The sequence below is a fragment of the Bombina bombina genome, chromosome 6 (assembly GCF_027579735.1).
Source record: "Bombina bombina isolate aBomBom1 chromosome 6, aBomBom1.pri, whole genome shotgun sequence".
Taxonomy (NCBI): domain Eukaryota; kingdom Metazoa; phylum Chordata; class Amphibia; order Anura; family Bombinatoridae; genus Bombina; species Bombina bombina.
In genome coordinates this window covers 832708130-832728196 of record NC_069504.1, presented here as the reverse complement: position 1 = coordinate 832728196, position 20067 = coordinate 832708130, and the positions used below count along the sequence as shown (strand labels likewise).

The window sequence follows — 20067 nt, the reverse complement described above, 5'->3', positions numbered from 1 at the left end:
TGTAGCTATATTAGGGTTTATTTTACAGGTAAGTATTTAGCTTTTCAATAGGAATAATTTATTTAATAAGAGATAATTAATTTCGTTAGATTTAAATTATATTTAATTAGGGGGGTGTTAGTATTAGGGTTAGACTTAGCTTTAGGGGTTAATACATTTATTAGAATAGCAGCGAGATTCGGTCGACAGATTTGGGGGTTAATAATTGAAGTTAGGTGTCGGCGACGTAGGGAGGGCAGATTAGGGGTTAATACTATTTATGATAGGGTTAGTGAGGCGGATTAGGGGTTAATAACTTTATTATAGTAGCGCTCAGGTCCGGTCGGCAGATTAGGGGTTAAGAAGTGTAGGCAGGTGGAGGCGACGTTGTGGGGGCAGATTAGGGGTTAATAAATATAATATAGGGTCGGCGATGTTAGGGGCAGCAGATTAGGGGTACATAAGGATAACTTAGGTTGGCGGCGCTTTGCGGTCGGCAGATTAGGGGTTAATTAGTGTAGGCAGGTGGAGGCGACGTTGAGGTGGGCAGATTAGGGGTTAATAAATATAATACTTGGGTCGGCGGGTGTTAGGGGCAGCAGATTAGGGGTACATAAGGATAACGTAGGTGGCGGTCGGCAGATTAGGGGTTAAAAAATTTTTTTCGAGTGTCGGCGATGTGGGGGGGACCTCGGTTTTAGGGGTACATAGGTAGTTTATTGGGTGTTAGTGTACTTTAGAGCACAGTAGTTAAGAGCTTTATAAACCGGCGTTAGCCCAGAAAGCTCTTAACTACTGACTTTTTTCCTGCGGCTGGAGTTTTGTCGTTAGATGTCTAACGCTCACTTCAGAAACGACTCTAAATACCGGAGTTAGAGAAATCCCATTGAAAAAGATAGGATACGCAATTGAGCGTAAGGGGATCTGCGGTATGGAAAAGTTGCGGCTGGAAAGTGAGCGTTAGACCCTATTTTGAGTGACTCCAAATACCGGCAGTAGCCTAAAACCAGCGTTAGGGAGCCTCTAACCGCTGGTTTTTCACGGCTAACGCCAAACTCTAAATCTAGGCCTTAGTGATTTAGTTAGTGTTGGCGATGTTTGGGAATGGAAGTTTAGGGGTTAATAGGTTTAGATAGTGTTGGCGATGTGGGGGTGCGGTTTAGGGGTAATAGATTTAGTTAGTGTTGGTGATGTTGGGGGAACGGCGCTTTAGGGGGTTAATAACTTTATTTAGTGATTTAGTTAGTGTCGGCGATGTGGGGGGCTGCGTTTAGGGGTCAATAGGTTTAGGTATTCTTGGCGATGTGGGGAGGACGGCACTTTAGGGGTTAATAGCTTTATTTAGTGGCGGCGTGGGTGACGGCGGCGGTTTACATAATTTTGTTTCGGCATTGCCAGCACATTAGTTACGTAACGTTAAATCGTTTTTTTCGGCTCCATTCTTTATTCATATGCATTATTCTATAACTTAGTTCAGAATAGAATAATGCATATGAAATAAGAATGGATCCCAAAAACGAATGGATCCAAAAAACGAAAGGATTCCAAAAAACCGAACGGATCCGAAACTGATTTAACGGAACGGAACTAATTTTTCCGAAACAATTTTTTTTAAAAAACTTAACTAAACTAATTTGCAGAAACAAAATTATTTTTTAACTAATTCAAAACTAACCGTACACCGAATTTTTCAGAGGCACACATGTCTAGTTAAAAAGAAAAGCTACAGCGGATTATGTCTGCCAGACATTGATAAACCGGCCCCTATATCTCAACATTTGTACATTGCGTCTAAGCATTCAGGGTTTCCCACCTTTATCACATTAGTGAGCTACAATGGTTGCTAATTGTTTTCTAAACCCAGACTCAGAGAACAGGTTTCATAACTGTATAATGATATATAAAATATATCAATACACTTCTATATAAACCAGTTATACATTTATATAATGTAAAATTATATATAATAATATATATACCATATAAACCCAGAATCAACTGTGCAATTGTTTGGCAAGACAAGTACCAAAAGTCTATATAAAACAATGAATTAAAATTGTGAGGATAGTGATGGGCATTTACAGAGCACATCACATTAAATTTGGTGGAGGTGGGGTAAGTGGCCAGTGCAGAGATCCCTAGAGGGAACTCACTTTGGCCAGGACCCTAGGATTAGGGTTGCCACCCGCCCTCGGTTTCCACCGGAAAGTCCCAGTCTGAGGCTCTGTGTCCCGTGTCCCGGAACTACCCTGAAATGCCCCGCGTTAAGCGTTCCCCATGGCACAGCAGTGAGCAGTGCATAGACTTTACAAAAAATTAGCTGGCAAGAAGAGCGCTTAGCCCGGGTAGGTGGAGTCTGGAGGAGAGATGGAGGATGGTGATGTCAGTAGGACAGTGGGTGTGGGGAGGAGGGGAGTTGTGAAGTCGCATCCTGCTGAGAGCAGGATTCAGAACTGGAACATACATTAAAAAAAAAAAGAAAACCATGACTATTTTGTCCCTAGTAGCACTTTACTCCTCCCTTCAGAGATAAAAGAACAGTTTATTATGGCTGACATTGCAGTGCCGACTGCTTAAACCTGCCATGTTTAGATCATCTGTGCATGATGAGCTATCTGGAAGCGCAATCTCTAATGGGTACAGTCTTGATTCCAACTGTAGGTAGGAAAACACAATCTGTTAATGTGTTACTTAGGAAGGTTATGGTACTACCCACAGCTTTGAATGAAGAAAGCTTGCATTCCTTAAATATTCCTGTAGAATAAAACCAGTAATCCACCATTTGCAATACAAAAATACTCAGTGATTAAGTAAAACATTTTTTGGATTTCCACATCTGCAGACACCACCTTTAGAGTTGATGAGGTTGGTCCCTATTCTAAAAAACATCAGCATGTGCCAATCCAGGACAGTTTGTGAATATTAAACAGTCTATCAACAATGATACTATCAGAAAAGAAAGAAAGATTCAGGTTTGTGGAGCGAAACGGCTGTTTTAATCAGATTGGGTTAGGGATCAGTGATGCAATATTATTTGTTAGATATGAGGTACTAGCATAGGGTTAAACTTTGATCCAGACAAGCAAATAAAACTGCTAAATAGGAAGTATTAGCAGCCGTTGTCTTTAGTGGGCTACAATCTAGCTTCATATCACAATCTCACCTTTTGAGTGACAGCACATTATGCTGCTTTGCAAAATGTAGTGGACCCCTATTGCAGGTCCCTAATACTATATAGTTAAGGGACTGACGCTGATTCTATCCAGCCAACCCGTAAAATAAAAATAATAGTGTCAGGAAATATTGTTATACTGGGAAAAAAGCCAGAGTTTTTAATAAATGCCATCTTCAAACACTCTTTTATGTGTGATCCCATGTATTCTCAGTATTTGCCCCAATATGATCTGGCCTTTTGGTTGGTATACCCCAGAATAGATCAAATCTGCTTAACCGTTTCAGTTATATCATACTTTTATATACTTTATATAAATATATATAATATATAAATACTGTATAATATATATATATATATATATTATATATTATATACTGTATATATTATATATATATTATATATATATATATTAGTTATATATATTATATTTTATATATATATTATACTGTATATATATATATATTATATATATATATTATATATATTATTATTATTATTATTCTTTATTTATAAAGAGCCAACAGATTCTGCAGAGTCTGCCCATGGGTACAAGGATAACAGTACAATGGAGAAACAATACGATAAGACAAAATCTTACAGACAAAAACAGGGGAAATTGAGGGCCCTATTCCCGTAGGAACAATCTAGATGGGTAGGATGGGAAACAGGAGGTGTGGACTGCAAAGGTGAGAATGATATTAGTGGGGAGATAGAGGGCAGCTGTTAGTTAAGTGAAGTTAGTATGTTAATAAGTCGGGTGATAAGCTTCCCTGAACAGAAGGTCTTTAGGGAACGTTTAACTGAGGAGAGGTTAGGGGCAAGTCTGACAGCACGAGGAAGTGCTTCCAGAGGGTTTGGTGCTGCCCGAGAGAAGTTCTGTAGTCTAGCATGAGAGGAGGTAATGGTAGAGGATGCAAGAAGCAGGTCATTGTTGGATCTTAGGGGGCGGGCAGGAGTGTATTTCTTGATAAGTGAGGACAGGTAGGGTGGGGCAGCATTGGTGAGGGCTTTGTAGGTCAGGGTGAGAATTTTGAATTTAACTCTGTTGTGAATGGGGAGCCAGTGAAGGGACTCACAGAGAGGTGCAGCAGAAACAGAGCGTTAAGAGAGGTGGATTAGTCTGGCAGATGCATTAAGGATGGATTGGAGGGGAGAGAGGCGGGAGAGAGGGAGGCCAATATAATATATATATATATATATATATATACATATATATATAAATTGATTTTATAATGAATTTGAGGCCGCAAGAAGCCACGCCCCGAGACACACCCTCTCCATGCCCACTTAAAAAGTGTACAGGAATTTTCTGGGCAAAAGAGGGCAACCCTACCTAGGATGCCTACTCCAATTCTAAAACTACCACCCTACAAAAGACGATCATTATGACATGTCCCTAATATATGTGTCTGCTCAGATGCATGTTCCAGTTTGGTGTGTTTTTAACCCTTTAGTGACAGGGTTAAAGTGCCTACATCGGAACACCTGTTCCGATGTAGACAAATTGAAACTACGCGATCGTGCATACGATCGCGAGATTTCAATTATTGGATCGCATCTGGGGGGCGTCCCTACAACCCTAGGAACGCCCTCCAGACCGCGATCAAGTCCTAGAAGCACAGAAGGCTTCAGGACAGCCGTTTGTTATGACGTTCTATTCCGTCATAACGGCTTTAAAGCCCAGTGTAATTATGACGGAATAGAACGGCATAACGGCGTTAAAAGGTTAATAGTGTAATAAACAGTATTGTGTGTTTTTGTAGTTTTGAGCAGGCCTTATTGCCATGTGAAAAAATGTCAGATCTCAATTTAGTAGTTGCCTGGAGAGTGTGAGTGAATCTGCATGTGAGTGTATGTGTCTGAGTGTGAGAGTATGTCTGTGTCTGTTAGAGTTGCCACCCAGCCGGTATTTATCATGGGTGGAATTTTTAAGGTTCAGGTAAATACAGAAAATAAAGACTAAATACATGCCCTATCATGGTGAACCGACTATATATATACACACACATTTTTCTCCAAATTATAAGTCGCTAATACACGTGTTTTATTTTATTATTTTCTTACATAATCATATATTTGTATTCACCATTAAAATGCATACACATTGGACATATGCTAATATAATGACAGCTCAGGCGGCGGGAATACAGAATTGGCGCCATTCGCTTTGAAACGTGACGTTTCATCACGTGATCGCTTTCTATAAAAAGTGTCAAACTCAACACTGCCGACTCACTCACTTGGCGCCTGTTTCAGCGGCTTGGTGTAGCTGGGAGATAAGGGAATTGAGCTGGTGGCGGCGGGAAGCCATTGAATAAGTGGCCCATCATATAATATTTATAGCCCGCCTTATATACCCTAACACAGCCCACCATCACAAACATGTTCGAGGCACGCTTAGTACAAGGCTCCATCCTCAAAAAGGTATTGGAGGCCTTGAAAGACTTAATCGATGAAGCCTGTTGGGACATCACGTCTAGTGGCATCAGCCTGCAGAGCATGGATTCTTCCCACGTCTCACTGGTCCAGCTGACCCTCCGTTCGGATGGGTTTGACACCTACCGCTGTGATCGCAACCAGTCAATTGGCGTCAAGATGAGCAGGTAAGTTCCGCTACTAAGATGTGTTTTATGATGCTGCAAATAAAGTACATTTCAGAAAAGCAGCTCAGTACTTTACATTATAGGGGTTAGTACATACAGTATGTAACGATGCATGGGTTAATCTATTGGTGTCTGGTTGTGCACATTATTACATGACAGTTTTGTGTAACCTTCCTGCTTTAAGAGGTGCAGTAATATTTAGCAGCCCCGTAAATGTTTTATTCTAGCTGTAATATTTTCACAAGTGCTGTAAATTTAGGTTACGTTTAAAAAGTTGAATCGCCTTTTTTTTTTTAATTTTTCTATCACCGGCTGTCGTTCTATAAAAAATAATTTAACATAAAAAGGGTCCCGGCAGTTTTTAAGTTTGTTTTCTAGCTGCATCTGTGGCGCTGTAGAATATGCTCAGTGCGGTGCGCATTTATTGGGCATGTCAGGTCTAGTTTCAGTCACTTGTGGCTTTGGCGCGTTTTTTATACGATTGTGGCTGTGACGTCACGTTGGCGCCAACTTTAACAAAGAAAGCCAGCTAGGCGGGAAGCTTAGTTTGTCACTAGATGGCAGTGACAGCTGCAAGATCGTTGTTTAGCTAAGTTATTCAGTTTTAACATTGTGTTAAGGGACTCGTGCTTTGCTTCACCTTTGTTTCTAGTTTTCTGTTGTGGTCGTGACTTAAAATATGACCAGTTAACTTTTTTGTTGTGCAATGTAATTAAAGCAGTATGGGAAATCATGCAATTAACGTTAATTTCAATAGCTGAAATATATTTAAAGGGCCATGATACCCACATTTTTTTCTTTCATGATTTAGAAAGATAATGCATTTTTAAATATCTTTCTAATTTACTTCTGTTATCTAATTTGTTTTCTCTTGATATTCTTTGCTGGAAAGCATATCTAGATATGCTCAGTAGCTGCTGATTGGTTGCTGCACATAGAAGTCTCATGTGATTGGCTCACCCATGTGCATTGCTTTTTCTTCAAACAAGGATATCTCAAAAAGGAAGCAAAATAAATAATAGAAGTAAATTGTAATGTTTAAATGTGTATGTTCTATCTGAATCATGAAAGAAAGATTTTGGTTTAGTGGCCCTTTAATATTTTGTTACACTGAATCAACTGGCTAATTCATGCCCCCCCCCCCCCCAACTTGCAAATGTTTTGTTTGTTCAGGCTGTCATGCTTCTTTTTTTTTTTTTTTTTTTTTTTTTTTTTTTTTTAACCTGTCCTAGTAACTAAATGGCTTTACTTTCCTTCATTTTTTTTGGACTGGGTGTGCAGGGGCATTGCCATATAGTACTATTCCAGGGAAGCCACTAGTATCCACTAATTTGGTCACAACCTAGAACAATTTTTAAGAGCAATGACATTTGCCATGTGGTAGAATAAGGGTGTGATGTAAGAGGTTGAGACTGGAATCGCTCAGACTACTTTGCATTTTTTGTCTTTATCAGTAACTTGCGTTTACCACAAGTAACAATAAAAACAAATTGATGCACTCTTGGTTGAGCAGAATTAGCTCTTGAGAGGTGTGTATATACACACACACACACACCCCTCTACCTATTATGGGGGGGGGTGTAAATTTCATCAGGTGGCATACCACCTAAGACCTTTGAAAACGCCAGTGCTAGACATGGCTAATCCTTGGAAGGTGTTGAGTATAGGTATCATACAATAGTTACTGCAACTTTGTCTTTGGAAAGTGCTTGATTTTTCTTTTTCTTAACAGCATGTCAAAAATCTTGAAGTGTGCGGGCAGTGAGGACATAATTACTCTAAGGGCAGAAGATGTTGCTGATACAGTAACAATGGTGTTTGAATCTTCAAGTAAGTGTCTGTTTTTTAAAGCAGGTCAGTGGCGTTCATATGGACTGCTGTATAGTCTACAATGCAGTTGCATCTATTGATCACCTTGGCATTAAGAAATTTTCGTTATAAAAGTGTGGTAACAAACACTTTGTGCTGCAATTGTTTTTCCGTAGCAGTCTGCAGCTATGGTTGTTAGTATAACCAATAAGCGCTACCCAGGGTCTGAACCATAAATGGGCAAGTATCCTAAGCTTTACAATCCTGCTCCCCCCCCCCCAGACACCAAGCGAACAGAAATTAATAGGAGTAAATTAAAATTGCTTAAAAATGCATGCTATCTGAATCATGAGCTGAAACAATTGGGTTTCATATCCCTTTAAGAAACTTGCTGTGTAAATATCATGCATCACCTAAACAGTCACTTGATGATCCGTTTCCAGTGATCTTAAAGCTATGGTAACTTGCAATTTCATTCTCTGTAGATCAAGAGAAGGTTTCAGACTACGAGATGAAGTTGATGGATCTTGATGTAGAACAGTTGGGCATTCCAGTAAGTATTTCAATGTTTAACATACATCCATAATTGAGTTTCATGCATGTATTTTGAACATTTAAGCTTTTGAGATTTATTTGCATGCAAGCAATATGGATTCTTTTCATAGGAGTAATTTCCAAAAAATGTATTGAGATATATAAACTTGTATTTTTTTGCATGTTTTATAGGAGCAGGAATATAGCTGTGTTATAAAGATGCCTTCTGGTGAGTTTGCACGTATCTGCCGGGACCTCAGTCAGATTGGAGATGCTGTTGTAATATCCTGTGCAAAAGATGGAGTCAAGTTTTCTGCAAGTGGCGAACTGGGGACTGGAAATGTGAAGTTGTCACAGACCTCAAATGTTGATAAGGAGGAGGAAGCTGTAAGTTAAACTTAAAACCTGACTAACTTTATTTATAGTGTTACATCTTCAGAGTTCTCAAAGAAAGGTTCCCTTTTTTTTTTTTTTTTAAAGGGTCATTAAACTCAAATTATAAACTACATGATTGATTATAAACCCTCAAATAAAAGGATAATTTTGGAATGAAAGCTGCAGCTTTGTTTTGTCAAATGAGTATTTTACAATCTTAACTGATTGTCCCTCAGAACAAAAGAACCCTTGCTAACCGATCGCAAACTAATATTCACAATAGCCCAAACTGTTTGCACATGCACAGACTGGGGTAGCCTCTTAGTTACTATTCCGAACAACTGTTTCTAATGAAAGTCCACAGATAAATTACTATTGGCAATATCACTCCTGGCCAGCAGGAGGCAAAGAGCACCACAGCAAAGCTGTTGAGTATCACCTGCCTACCCACAATCCCCCAGTATTTCTCTGTGCGTTGCAAGGAGGTGGTGAAGTTTAGGTGTCTGAAATAAGTTTCTTCAATCAAGAGTTTATTATATTGAAGCAGAGCAGTTTTTTTCCCCACAGGTCCATGTGAGGGAGGAGGCCCTGTCAAACCAGGTGAGCTGCCCTGCTGCCGGGCAGCTGTGAGTGCCTAATCTTTCATTTCTGGAGACTCAGGAATACATGAAACTAACAGTTAAATGGGACATGGAATACCAGTAATCCTGTTTTAATTGGTTGGGTTTTTGGGTAAGATGGACCAAGAGGTCCAGCAAAACATTACATGTAGCTTGTGTTTTGATTCCAATGTTGAACTCCCAATCCCTTTTTGGCCCTCTTGTATTGAAAGAACATTCCATTACTGGGATAGACTTTGATTCTAAGGCAGGTACTGTTAGGGGTTGAGAGATGCCTCAAACATTATTGTCCACATGCAGTGCCCTGTGCTTCCTCACACTCCGGTTGGAGTTACATTGCTACCCATATCTTTTGCAGTGACTGATGCGCTGTCTGCTTTTCCATGCTGCAGGGAGAGCGCAAGAGGAAATATAAGGTTTCTGACAGATGTGGCTATTCTGAATGTTCTCTCCCAAAAGTCTGAGGAAGAAACTCCGGTAGCACTTGCCTTGCCCTTCAGTCCTTTCCTTGGCCGTCAGTGGCCCAATGTATGGAGGTAGTTGGTCTGATGGTAGCTGCCATGGACATAATTCAGTTTGCTCAGTTTCATCTCAGGCCTCTGCAGTTAAGCATGCTCAATCAATGAACAGGGATTATGTAGATAAGTCCTAGAACTGGATCAGGCGACAAGAGATTCTCTTCGTTTGTGGTTGTCTCAGAAACAACTCTCCCAGGGAACCTGCTTCCACAGACCTACCTGGGTGACTGTGACCATGGATGCCAGCCTACTGGGATCGGGAGCAGTCTGGAGCTCGCTAAAGGCTCAAGGGAAATGGACTTGGGAGTCAGTTCTCCCCATAAAAATCCTAGAGCTAAGGGCAATCATCAATGCTCTTCTGGCCTCAGCTTCAGCTCGGTTTAGAAGGTTCCAGTCGGACAACATAACTTCAATGGCTTACATCAACCATCAGGGAGGAACTGAGTTCCATGGCAGAGGTAACCAAGATTATTCAGTGGGCAGAGACCCACAACTGCTGTCTATCTGCAATCCACATTCGAGGAGTGGATAACTGGGAAGCAGCTTTTCTGAGCAGACAGACCTTTCACCCGGGGGAGTGGGAACTCCATCCGGAGGTGTTTTCCAACTTGATTCTCAAATGGGGATAGCCGGAGCTGGACCTCATGGCATCTCCACAGAATGCCAATCTCCAGAGGTACGGGTTGAGGTCAAGAGATCCTCAGGCTGTACTGAGATCCTCTGGCAGACCCTTTAGAATTTCAGTCTAGCATACCCATTTCCTCCGTTCACTCTCCTTCCACGGGTCATTGCTTGAATCAAACGGCAGAAGGCATCATTGATCCTTATTGCACTGGCGTGGCTGCACAGGATCTGTTATGAAGACCTAGTGGAGATGTCTTCTCTCCCACCTTGGAGACTTCCACTCAGGAAGGACCTACTTCAGAGGCCCTTCCTTCATCCAAATTTCGTTTCTCTGAAGCTGACTGCTTGGAGATTGAACGCTTAATCTTATCTAAGCGGGGATTTTCTGAATTGGTCATTGAGACCATGATTCAGGCTCGTAAGCCTGTTACCAGGATGATTTACTAAAAGATATGGCGTAAATATCTGTATTGGTGTTAATCCATGGGCTACTCTTGGAGTAGAGTTCGGATTCCTAGATTTCTGTCCTTTCTCCAAAAGGGTTTGGAGAAGGGTTTATCAGAAAGTTCCTCGAAAGGTCAAATCTGCCTTGTCTAGTTTGTTACATAAACGTCTGGCGGATGTACCAGAAATGCAATTGTTCTGTCAGGTCTTGGTCAGAATCAGGCCTGTGTTCAAACTAGTTACTCCTCCCTAAGTGTGGGTTTTCAGTCGGTGATTGAGACCTTGATTCAGGCTCGTAAGTGATGAGAAATTTACCACAAGATATGGAGCAGATATCTGTTCTGGTTTGAATCCAAAGGGTTTTCGTGGAGTACAGTCAGTTTTCCTAAAATGTTGTCCCTTCTCCAGGAAGGTCTGGAGAAGGGTTTGTCTGCGAGTACTTTGAAGGGTCAAATTGTTGCATAAATGTCTGGCAGATGTGCAATCCTATCAGGCCTGTGTTCAAACCTGTTACTCCTCCCTGCGTCTTAACCTTGTTAAAGTTCTTCAGCACACTCCGTTAGAGCCTATGCATTCCTTGGATATTAAGATGTTCGCTTGGAAAATTTCTTGCAATTTCTTCTGCTTGTAGTCTCTGAACTCATTCAAAAACTTAGAAGCTCCAAGTTTAGCACTGTTAAGGTTTGCTGGAACACCCAATGAAAGGGGTTGGGAGCAGACTGCAGACAACTTGGACAAACAGGAGCCAGCAGTCTGTAAATGCATGTATGCATCTGATACTGCGGGGCTTGGTTAGGAGTTAAAAAGTAAGCAAAACTTTAACCATTTATAAAGCCCACCTGGGAGTGTTTTTATAAATTTAATCTACAAAACCATTTATGCAAAGAAAAATCTAATGTACAATACCCCTTTTAAAGGGGCATTGCATAAATGCTAGAATGATTCATTCAAAGGAAAAGCTTATGCTGAGAATAACATGGATATTTATATTTTAAAGTCATTAGCTGTTTTGAGTATTCACAAAATTAGTGTCTCTAAAACAATGGGAGCTGCCATGTTGTAACTTGGGTTACCTTCTCTGTGGCCAATTAGTTAAAAATAAGTCACTAGTGTGTAGCCAATGGCTGTAATTGAAGTGTTCTGCATTTCCATTTCTAACAGGAACTGAAAGGCTCACAATTCAGAATGGAATTACAGGAAAATGGGGACAAAATTAATGGCCTGCAGCATTTTTGACACTGAATTTCTGTGGCTTTTTTTTTAAAAAAAATCTGGCTCTGAAATGAGCCATATGCTGTGGAAAATTGCAATTTTTGTAATTTGTTTAGCTACAGAATTGAAGGGACAGTCAACACCAGATTATTTGTTTTTAAAATAAATAATCCCTTTATTACTCATTCCCCAGTTTTGCATAAGTTATAATGCATGTTTTACTTCTGTAATTACCTTGTATCTTAGCTTCAGCTGACTGCCCCTTATTTCAGTTCTTTTGACAGACTTGCATTTTAGCCAATCAGTGCTCACTCCTAGGTCACTTCACGTGCATGAGCTCAATGTTGCCTATATAAAACACATTGAACTAATGACCTCTAGTGGTCAAAATGCATTCAGATTAGAGGCAGTCTTCAAGGTCTAAGAAATTGGCATATGAACCTCCTAGGTTTAGCTTTCAACTAAATACCAAGAGAACAAAGCAAATTCGTGATAAAAGTAAATTGGGAAGTTGTTTAAAATGACATGTCCTATTTAAATCATGTTTATTTTGGACTTGACTGTCCCTTTAACTAAGGCTGAGTATTTGTACATGGCTAAAATTGAGCAGCAATATAAACACATTTTGTAAGCTTTATATAAGGTTTGTGGGTTTTTGTGACTTTGTACACTTTGCTTTACAGGTGACCATAGAAATGAATGAACCAGTCCAGCTTACATTTGCACTTAGATATTTGAATTTCTTCACAAAAGCTACACCGTTGTCCCCAACAGTAACTCTCAGCATGTCTTCAGATATACCACTTGGTAAGTTTCATTAGACTAATTCTAGTACAAACTAGTTGTTACATATTCTGTGACAAATTTTTGTGCATTAAGTGGAGGTGCAGGGTTTTCAAAATGTAAAAGGATACTCAGCATTTTTGTGCCCCAAAAACCCTAGCAGCTTCCCTAAGTTTTGTTTTCCTGCCGACTATTTAAAAAATAGCCTTGTTTCAAGCTAGTTAGACACCTGAGCAACTTCAAAACTTAGATGACAGAGTTTGCTAAAGTCTTATAAAATAAATCAAATTGACTTTCACCTGCATTTGGCAGACCAGAAACATAAGTTAAAGGGATAGAAAGGTTAACATTGAAATGATCATGGTTTAAATCTGACAAAAGCATTTTTGCAATACTTCTTAGTAAGTTTGTTTTTCTGAGTCATGCTGGGGAGAACCTATATGCACCAGTATTCTGAAACTACACCTCAGTCAGCAGTGGCTTGCATGAGTCCTTCGCAGGATAAACATAGCAATATTGGCGCATGACAGGTGTGGTGTTTGAATAGGGCACAACAACCCTTTTTGCTAATGTATATTGCAAATGAATATTTTTAGATCAGGAGTGAAATGCACCCTTTCTATCCGTTTAATGTCTTGCTAAATTAAGCTATTCACATTGGTGTTAATATACTATATAATTTTTCTTTTAGATGTAACCTAATTGTGTTTTTTTTTTTTTTTTCCCCCCTCTTAGTTGTGGAATACAAAATTGCAGATATGGACATATCAAATATTATTTGGCTCCAAAGATAGAAGATGAAGAAGCCGCATAACTCTAGTTTAAGTCTATTTTTATATAAATATTATCCAACCAGCCCATTTATGACGGATACTTGGTAACCGCTTTTTGCCTTGGTACAGTTTTATTGTAAGTGCAGAGGTCTACACCATAAATGTACCTATCTGGCTGTATTCTTGGCACGACTGTAGATATTTCTGTAAATATTCAACTTTGTAAAAACCTTTGCCCCTATGAAGTCATTAAATCCTTGTAATAAGTTTGATTTTGGTTGTAATGGGAAAAGTGGAAAAAAATTGGATGTGTGCTATATTAAATCTAGATATACTACACATAAATGTACTTAACTAGGCTATACATTTTTGTAGTACTAAAGCAACTTTAAAAAAAAAGCAGAACATTAGCTATGGTGGAAATCTAATTGAAAATAAATTTACAGGACCATTAAGTATTGTAGAATTTCATAATTGACAAATGCATAATAAAAAAAATCTAAGGCAACAGTTTGAATTTCAAGTGGTGGGGGATTTTGGCTGAGGTAGTACTACACAAAGTGAAAATAACAGCAAAATATAGGGCAATATCTATATTGGCCCTTAATTCTGGATAACGCTCTTTAATCTTCCTAGAGATTGCAGTCAAAAATGTGCACAATGTGGGGGGAAAGCCTTGTAAGTATATGGGAATTGCTTATTTTGGTGTTTAAGGGACAGTTTACCCCAAAAATGTGTCCTTTTAATTTGTTCCCAATGATCTCTACCTGCTGGCGTGTAGTAAATAGTGTACAAATAGCTTGTTAGCCTTTATATTTGCATTTTTAAATAGCCGATTTAGCCTGTAGTATCCCTACCTATACTGAGTTTCTATACCTAGGTCTATGCTATAGATAAACTATGTAGATACAGACTGCTGACGAAATTACATTCAGAGTGAGGTGGAAGAGAGCTCTAAAATTAACATTAAGTATTGTACAGAGACCGGTAAGAAGAAGCATTTGGAAAAGATGTGATCTGTCATCAAGCCTTTTTAAATGGGGCTGTGGAATTCAAAGAGCAAATCCAGCTTTTTGTTTTTTTTTTTTTTTTTTGCAATAAGGAACAAATGAGCAATTTCTCATGCTTGGTTTAACGCTGGAAGCTAGTGTAACAAGTCACTGGGAACTAAAGCAAAAATGGAAAAAGAAAAAAACTGAAAGGTATGACTAAATCCAAAATCAAGCCTAGAAGTGTAGCCTTCCTTGCTACAAAAAAAATGGTCTAACAGGGACTGTTAACTGTAGTCATAAGATTCCCAACCATGCTGTCCAGTTGCAAAACTGGATTTGATAAATAAATGGTCCTAAAGGTAAACACATCCTTTTGACCCAGAAAAAGGTAAAAAAAAACCCTTGCAAATTCTGATTGAAAGTAAACGGAGGGCAAAGAGCAGAATCATAATAAAAATTGCTTTTTATCCTTCTAAATTCTTAACAGATGGACAAAAGTCAAGCTAGAATAGTTATTCCCAGGTTCTGAATGTTGGATAGCAACTGAAAATTAAAATATAAAACCTGGCTACCATAAATCAATTGGTGGCAAACCAAAATGATTCCTGCTAGTGAATCTGGAATATCGACTTTAAAATGTAAAAAAAAAGCTATAGACGGCACAATGAAGAGCATATAGTAAGGCAATGTTTATCTGAGTTCTTGGATTTCAAGCGTTCTGTTTCATCGTGAGAACCTTTCACTGGTTTCCCTGAGAGAATTATTGAATTAAACAAAAAGGAGACATGCAAACCATGTAATTTGTATTTCCAAGATAAGGAAAATCTCTGACCTCAATTGCTAAAAAGCTTCAACCTACAAAAAAAACTGTTTAGCCAAGTACAAAAAAATGAATCTGTTTAGGATGTCTCTAAAAAAAAAAACCTTCCTGGCTTAATGAAACAGGTGATTTTATAAGCAGCAATGGTAAAAAAAAAATCAGGCTAATAAACAAATGTCAGATTTTAGAAGCTTTGTGGGAAAAAAGAAATAAAGCAGAAATGTTTAACCCCCTAGATGTTGGGACAATTACATATCCTAAAAGCACTGGGCTTTAACACAGAATGACATGTCCTAGCTGCTTGACAGACCTGCTTCCAGTAAACAATTGGGGAGGGGAAGTAAATAGCATAGTAGACGGTCCCCATGATCTGGGTGATCAACGTTATTGCATCGATCACGTGACCTTCCTGCACAATGTTTGCTTCTCAGCATTAAGGGGTAAATTAAATTGCTAAATACATAAAATCATGCAGTTAAAGGACATGATACCCGAAATTTTTATTTCGTGATTCAGATAGAGAATACAATTTTAAACAACTTTCCCAATTTACTTCTATTTAATTTGCTTCCTTCTTCTTATTTGCTGAAAGGTTTATCTAGGCTAGTTCATGTGCAGCAGAGTACCTAGGTTCTATCTGTTGATTGGTGGGCTGCATATATTGAATGTGATTGGCTCACCCATGTGTTCAGTACAGAAACTATTAGTGCATGCCTGCTACTCTCAACAAATGATACCAAGAGAATGAAACAGATTAGGTAATAGGAGTAAATTATAAAGTTGTTTTAAAATTGTATCTCTATCTGAATCATGATCGAAAATTTTGGGTTTCATGTACCTTTAATATTCTCTGACTTGGCTGATAGGCAGTCCTGCATTATATATGTACATAAATAGTATTCGAATAACGGCTGTTTCCAATATAATAGAAATACAGATCATTTTATGTGACACAGCGCTTACACAAGGGCATACATTTTGCAAACTAAACAAGCCTGTATTTATCATGAAAATGTAACGGTGACCACTACTCTAATACTATATTTTAGTATCTATTAGGCATGTGTATGTGCCAGGTTTTTAAGCTGTCAAATGTGAGAAAAGGTTGTTGCTTGTCCCAGCTCTTTTCTGAGAATAACTTCTGCTTGTGAAAGTCCAAAAGATTTGTGCAATTTTAGATCTTAGTGTGTATTACTTTTGCAGCAGGTTGTTGCTAAGGAAAGTGCAGAAGGCTGCAAGCGGCTGCTTTAAAAACATTTTTAGAATCTATGCTAATCAGTTTGAACATCAAAAAATGCAGACACATCTCTATTCAAAACGTTTTAAATTGGTTTTGTAAAGGCTAGGGCATTTTATAAAATACATAAAGCTGCAGTCTAAACTTGGTTTATTTACCAATAAACCGCTACATAGAAAAAAGAAAACAGTATAAATTAAAGGGCCACTGTAAGTAAATATTTTCTATGCCTGTTACTAACTAACTACCCCAAATACGCTTTTTATCAATAGCATTTCATTAACATATCTCTACCGTATATCAGAAATCTTGTCTGCAAATTTGTTTCTAAACCCACTCCGTGGGTATCCTTTGCTCTGTACCAATCCGTTTACATACCTAGGTTTCAAAATGGCGCTTTAAACACAGTTATTGGTTTAAGTATTTTGAACACAGTGCTGAAAATAGTGGGCAGGATAACGTGACATCATCGGCGAATAAGAAATAACTTTTAGAACGTTATGAAACTTCGTTTTTGGAGAAAATATAGGTCAGTAGTTTTAATTAATGTTTATTAACTTTAATATGTTGTTTAGCTTAAAAATTATAACAGAAAGTAATCCTTTAAGTTCTAGTGAAAAAGAGGTTAAATGAAAGACCATAAATTTGCCCAACGAACATAGCTAGTGTGCAGTAAGGCTTTAAAGAAAACTAATCTGATGGCTGAGATTATTCTCAAATATACAGCCAAAGAAATCCTAATAAGGGATAATATAATTTATGCATACCTGATTAATTTCCTCCTTGGCAGTGAGAGTCCATGAAAACATTCATAACCTATGTGAAATACTACAACTGGCCATCAGGAGGAAGCGAAACGCCCCAAGCAGAACATTGAAGTATCCCTACCCTCTCAGTAGTTCAAGCCCGAGGATAAGGAAAAGTAGAGACACAAGGTGAACAGAGGTGTCAATACTGCTGTCACTACACAAGATCAGGGTGGGTTTGTGGACTCTCACTGCAAGGAGGAAATTAATTTATTAGGTAAACATAAATTATATTTTCCTTCTAATGGCAGTGAAAGTCCACTAAAACATATGGGGATATCAATTCCCAAGCTGTGTAAAGTAGGAAGGCAGTCCTAATTACTAGGCACCACCAGTTTGTAGAACCCTTCTCCCAAATGATGCCTCTGCTGAGGAAAAGCATCAATCTCTATAAGTCTGAGAAAGCGTGTAAGAAAACAATATAGCAGCCCTGGCAAATCTGAACAACTGAAGCCTTGTTCTTTAAGACCCAAGAAGACACTGCACGGGTAGAATATGCCGTAATTTAAGGTGGAGGCTGCTGGCCCATTTTTGTGTAAGCCATGCGAATCAGGTTCGTAGCCAAAAGGAAAAAGAAAAGGCTTTAGTCCTTGTGCCTACCAGAAAGCAGGTCAAAACAAGGAAGGTGAGGATGGGTCAGGACTAAAATCTTTGGTATCACGAAGTTAGAACTTTAATGCTCTGACCACATCCAAATTATGCCACAACCTCTCCTTGGAAGAATATGGATTGGGGCCAAGAAGATGGAGCCACAGTTTCTGGTTGATGATGTGGGTAGAAACTACTTTAGGTAAAAAAATCCCAGTTTTGTCCTCATTTCAGTCTTGTCGGAATCGAACATCAAGTAAGGCAGGTCACGTAGGAAAGTAGATTAATTCTGACACTGAGCAAAAGAAATAGCTAACAAAAGATCACTTTTCAACTGGAGCAATCTTGGTATCTACAGAGTATATAGGCTCAAACGGAGCCTGATGAAGAACTCTGAAGGACCAAGTTTAAATCTCCATGGGAGGAGCAACCAGATTGAAAACCGTTCTAATTCTACCAATAGCTTAAACAAACTGAACATCTGGCAAATGAGCCTACTAGTTTGTGAAAAGAACTGGCCGACAGGCCTTCCTCCTGACCATCCTCACTCTAATCAAGGAAAATCCACGCTTTTCACACTAATAGAGGTAAGCTCTCTAGACCTTATGAATATATCTAGCAACAAGCTTGCATGGCTGAATGAGAGTATCAATCATTTTTTCATAGAATCCTCTCTGAGACAGCCGTTCAATCTCCATGCAGTCAGCCTCAAACTATCAAGGTTTAGATAGAAGCATGTGCCTTGCTCTAGAAAGTCCACCCTCAGAGGCAACCATCACGGGAAGCAGACTGTCTCACTAGGTCTCCCCATACTGTCAGTATATTTATGAAAATCTTATCAGTATTCTCTAAACAATGTGTGAGTATATGGCAGGGAATATATTTAACAATATTTCTTTAAACTAAACCTGCAATCAAACATACATTTGCTAAGGACAATAAAATTAATATAAATCTGAATTCTTTATTATTAGTAAATAACTATGAACATGTTTGATACATAAATAATTGTAATAATTAGAATGAGTCAATATTATATGCGTTAAAAACAAACTATTTAAAATATGCTATGCAAGCCTCATGCAAATTTATCTCTAAAATCAGCCTTACTCACAATTGAATTTCATTCAGTTAACACAATGAGGCTAAATATAAACCACTAAACATTCAGACTGGCATGATTCTAAACAGTGTTTAAATCAAACAACAGGTCAATATTTGTATATTCAGTTATTTAGCTAAAATTTGATTCTAATACAATTCTTACTTGGATATAAAAGTACATATTTTCTTAATATGAACAGTTATTTAAATATCTATTTATTTAGATTGGAACAATTCTTATTGCTTATAATTAAGACAAATTCTAAAGATAACTATACATATATCCGATATTTTACACAGATGAATTATTTAGCATGCAAGATACAAACTTAGTCTTATATCAGATTATGAGCACAGTTAACATACTGAGTGCTCTTAAATTTAATTGCTATAGTAATCTATTAATACATTACCAAAATGATATTCAGCTTCAAGACTTGTCCCACCTCATATAAAATAAGTGTAATTGCAATGGATCAGGAGAAGTATGGCCCACTTTGTTTTATAGTTTGACTGCCTCCCCCGTAACAGTTCAGTCAGTTCCAAACTCAGCAGCCAGCTCCACCTTTTTCCTGCATACAACTTTATAGTGTAATCATTGGTGTGAAATATGGGTGGCCCTTTGAAACCTTGTCCCTGCTATTGGTTCACCTTGTGAGTGTGCGTTGCTAAGGAGATGCATTCTTTAACAGCCAATCATCTCCTGGCTGTAATACCTGTGTCGCAACACCGTACCTTGTCCATCGGGTGGCAGTATTTACAAACAGACATAGCAATACAGTGTAGCATGACAAACACAGCCATACATTTACTACCCCACATTGAAAGAAAATATTTCTTTAAAATGTGTAATAAATGCCATAATTTCCTTACATTAATAAGTTATATGTTTATATGTACTGTATTATATCATATTATTTATTTTGATCAATTTGATCATGAAACACAGTATGCCCTTAACATCATTATATTATATTATAATAATTTATACTGCCAATTATTCTGAAATTAATGGCATTTATACATTCTGATATATATGTTTTCATGTAATATAATATTGTCTATGTCTCC

General features: G+C 38.3%; 1 protein-coding gene across 1 annotated transcript; it reads left to right on the top strand.

Moving 5' to 3' along the window:
- Positions 1–5377: 5377 nt before the first annotated feature.
- On the top strand, positions 5378–13500 carry PCNA (proliferating cell nuclear antigen). Its single transcript, XM_053716097.1, has 6 exons — positions 5378–5757; positions 7490–7587; positions 8052–8119; positions 8293–8487; positions 12577–12700; positions 13412–13500. Exons 1-6 carry the CDS (start codon positions 5537–5539, stop codon positions 13468–13470), a joined length of 765 nt encoding a protein of 254 aa, XP_053572072.1. The 5' UTR covers positions 5378–5536; the 3' UTR covers positions 13471–13500.
- The last annotated feature ends 6567 nt before the right edge of the window (positions 13501–20067 follow it).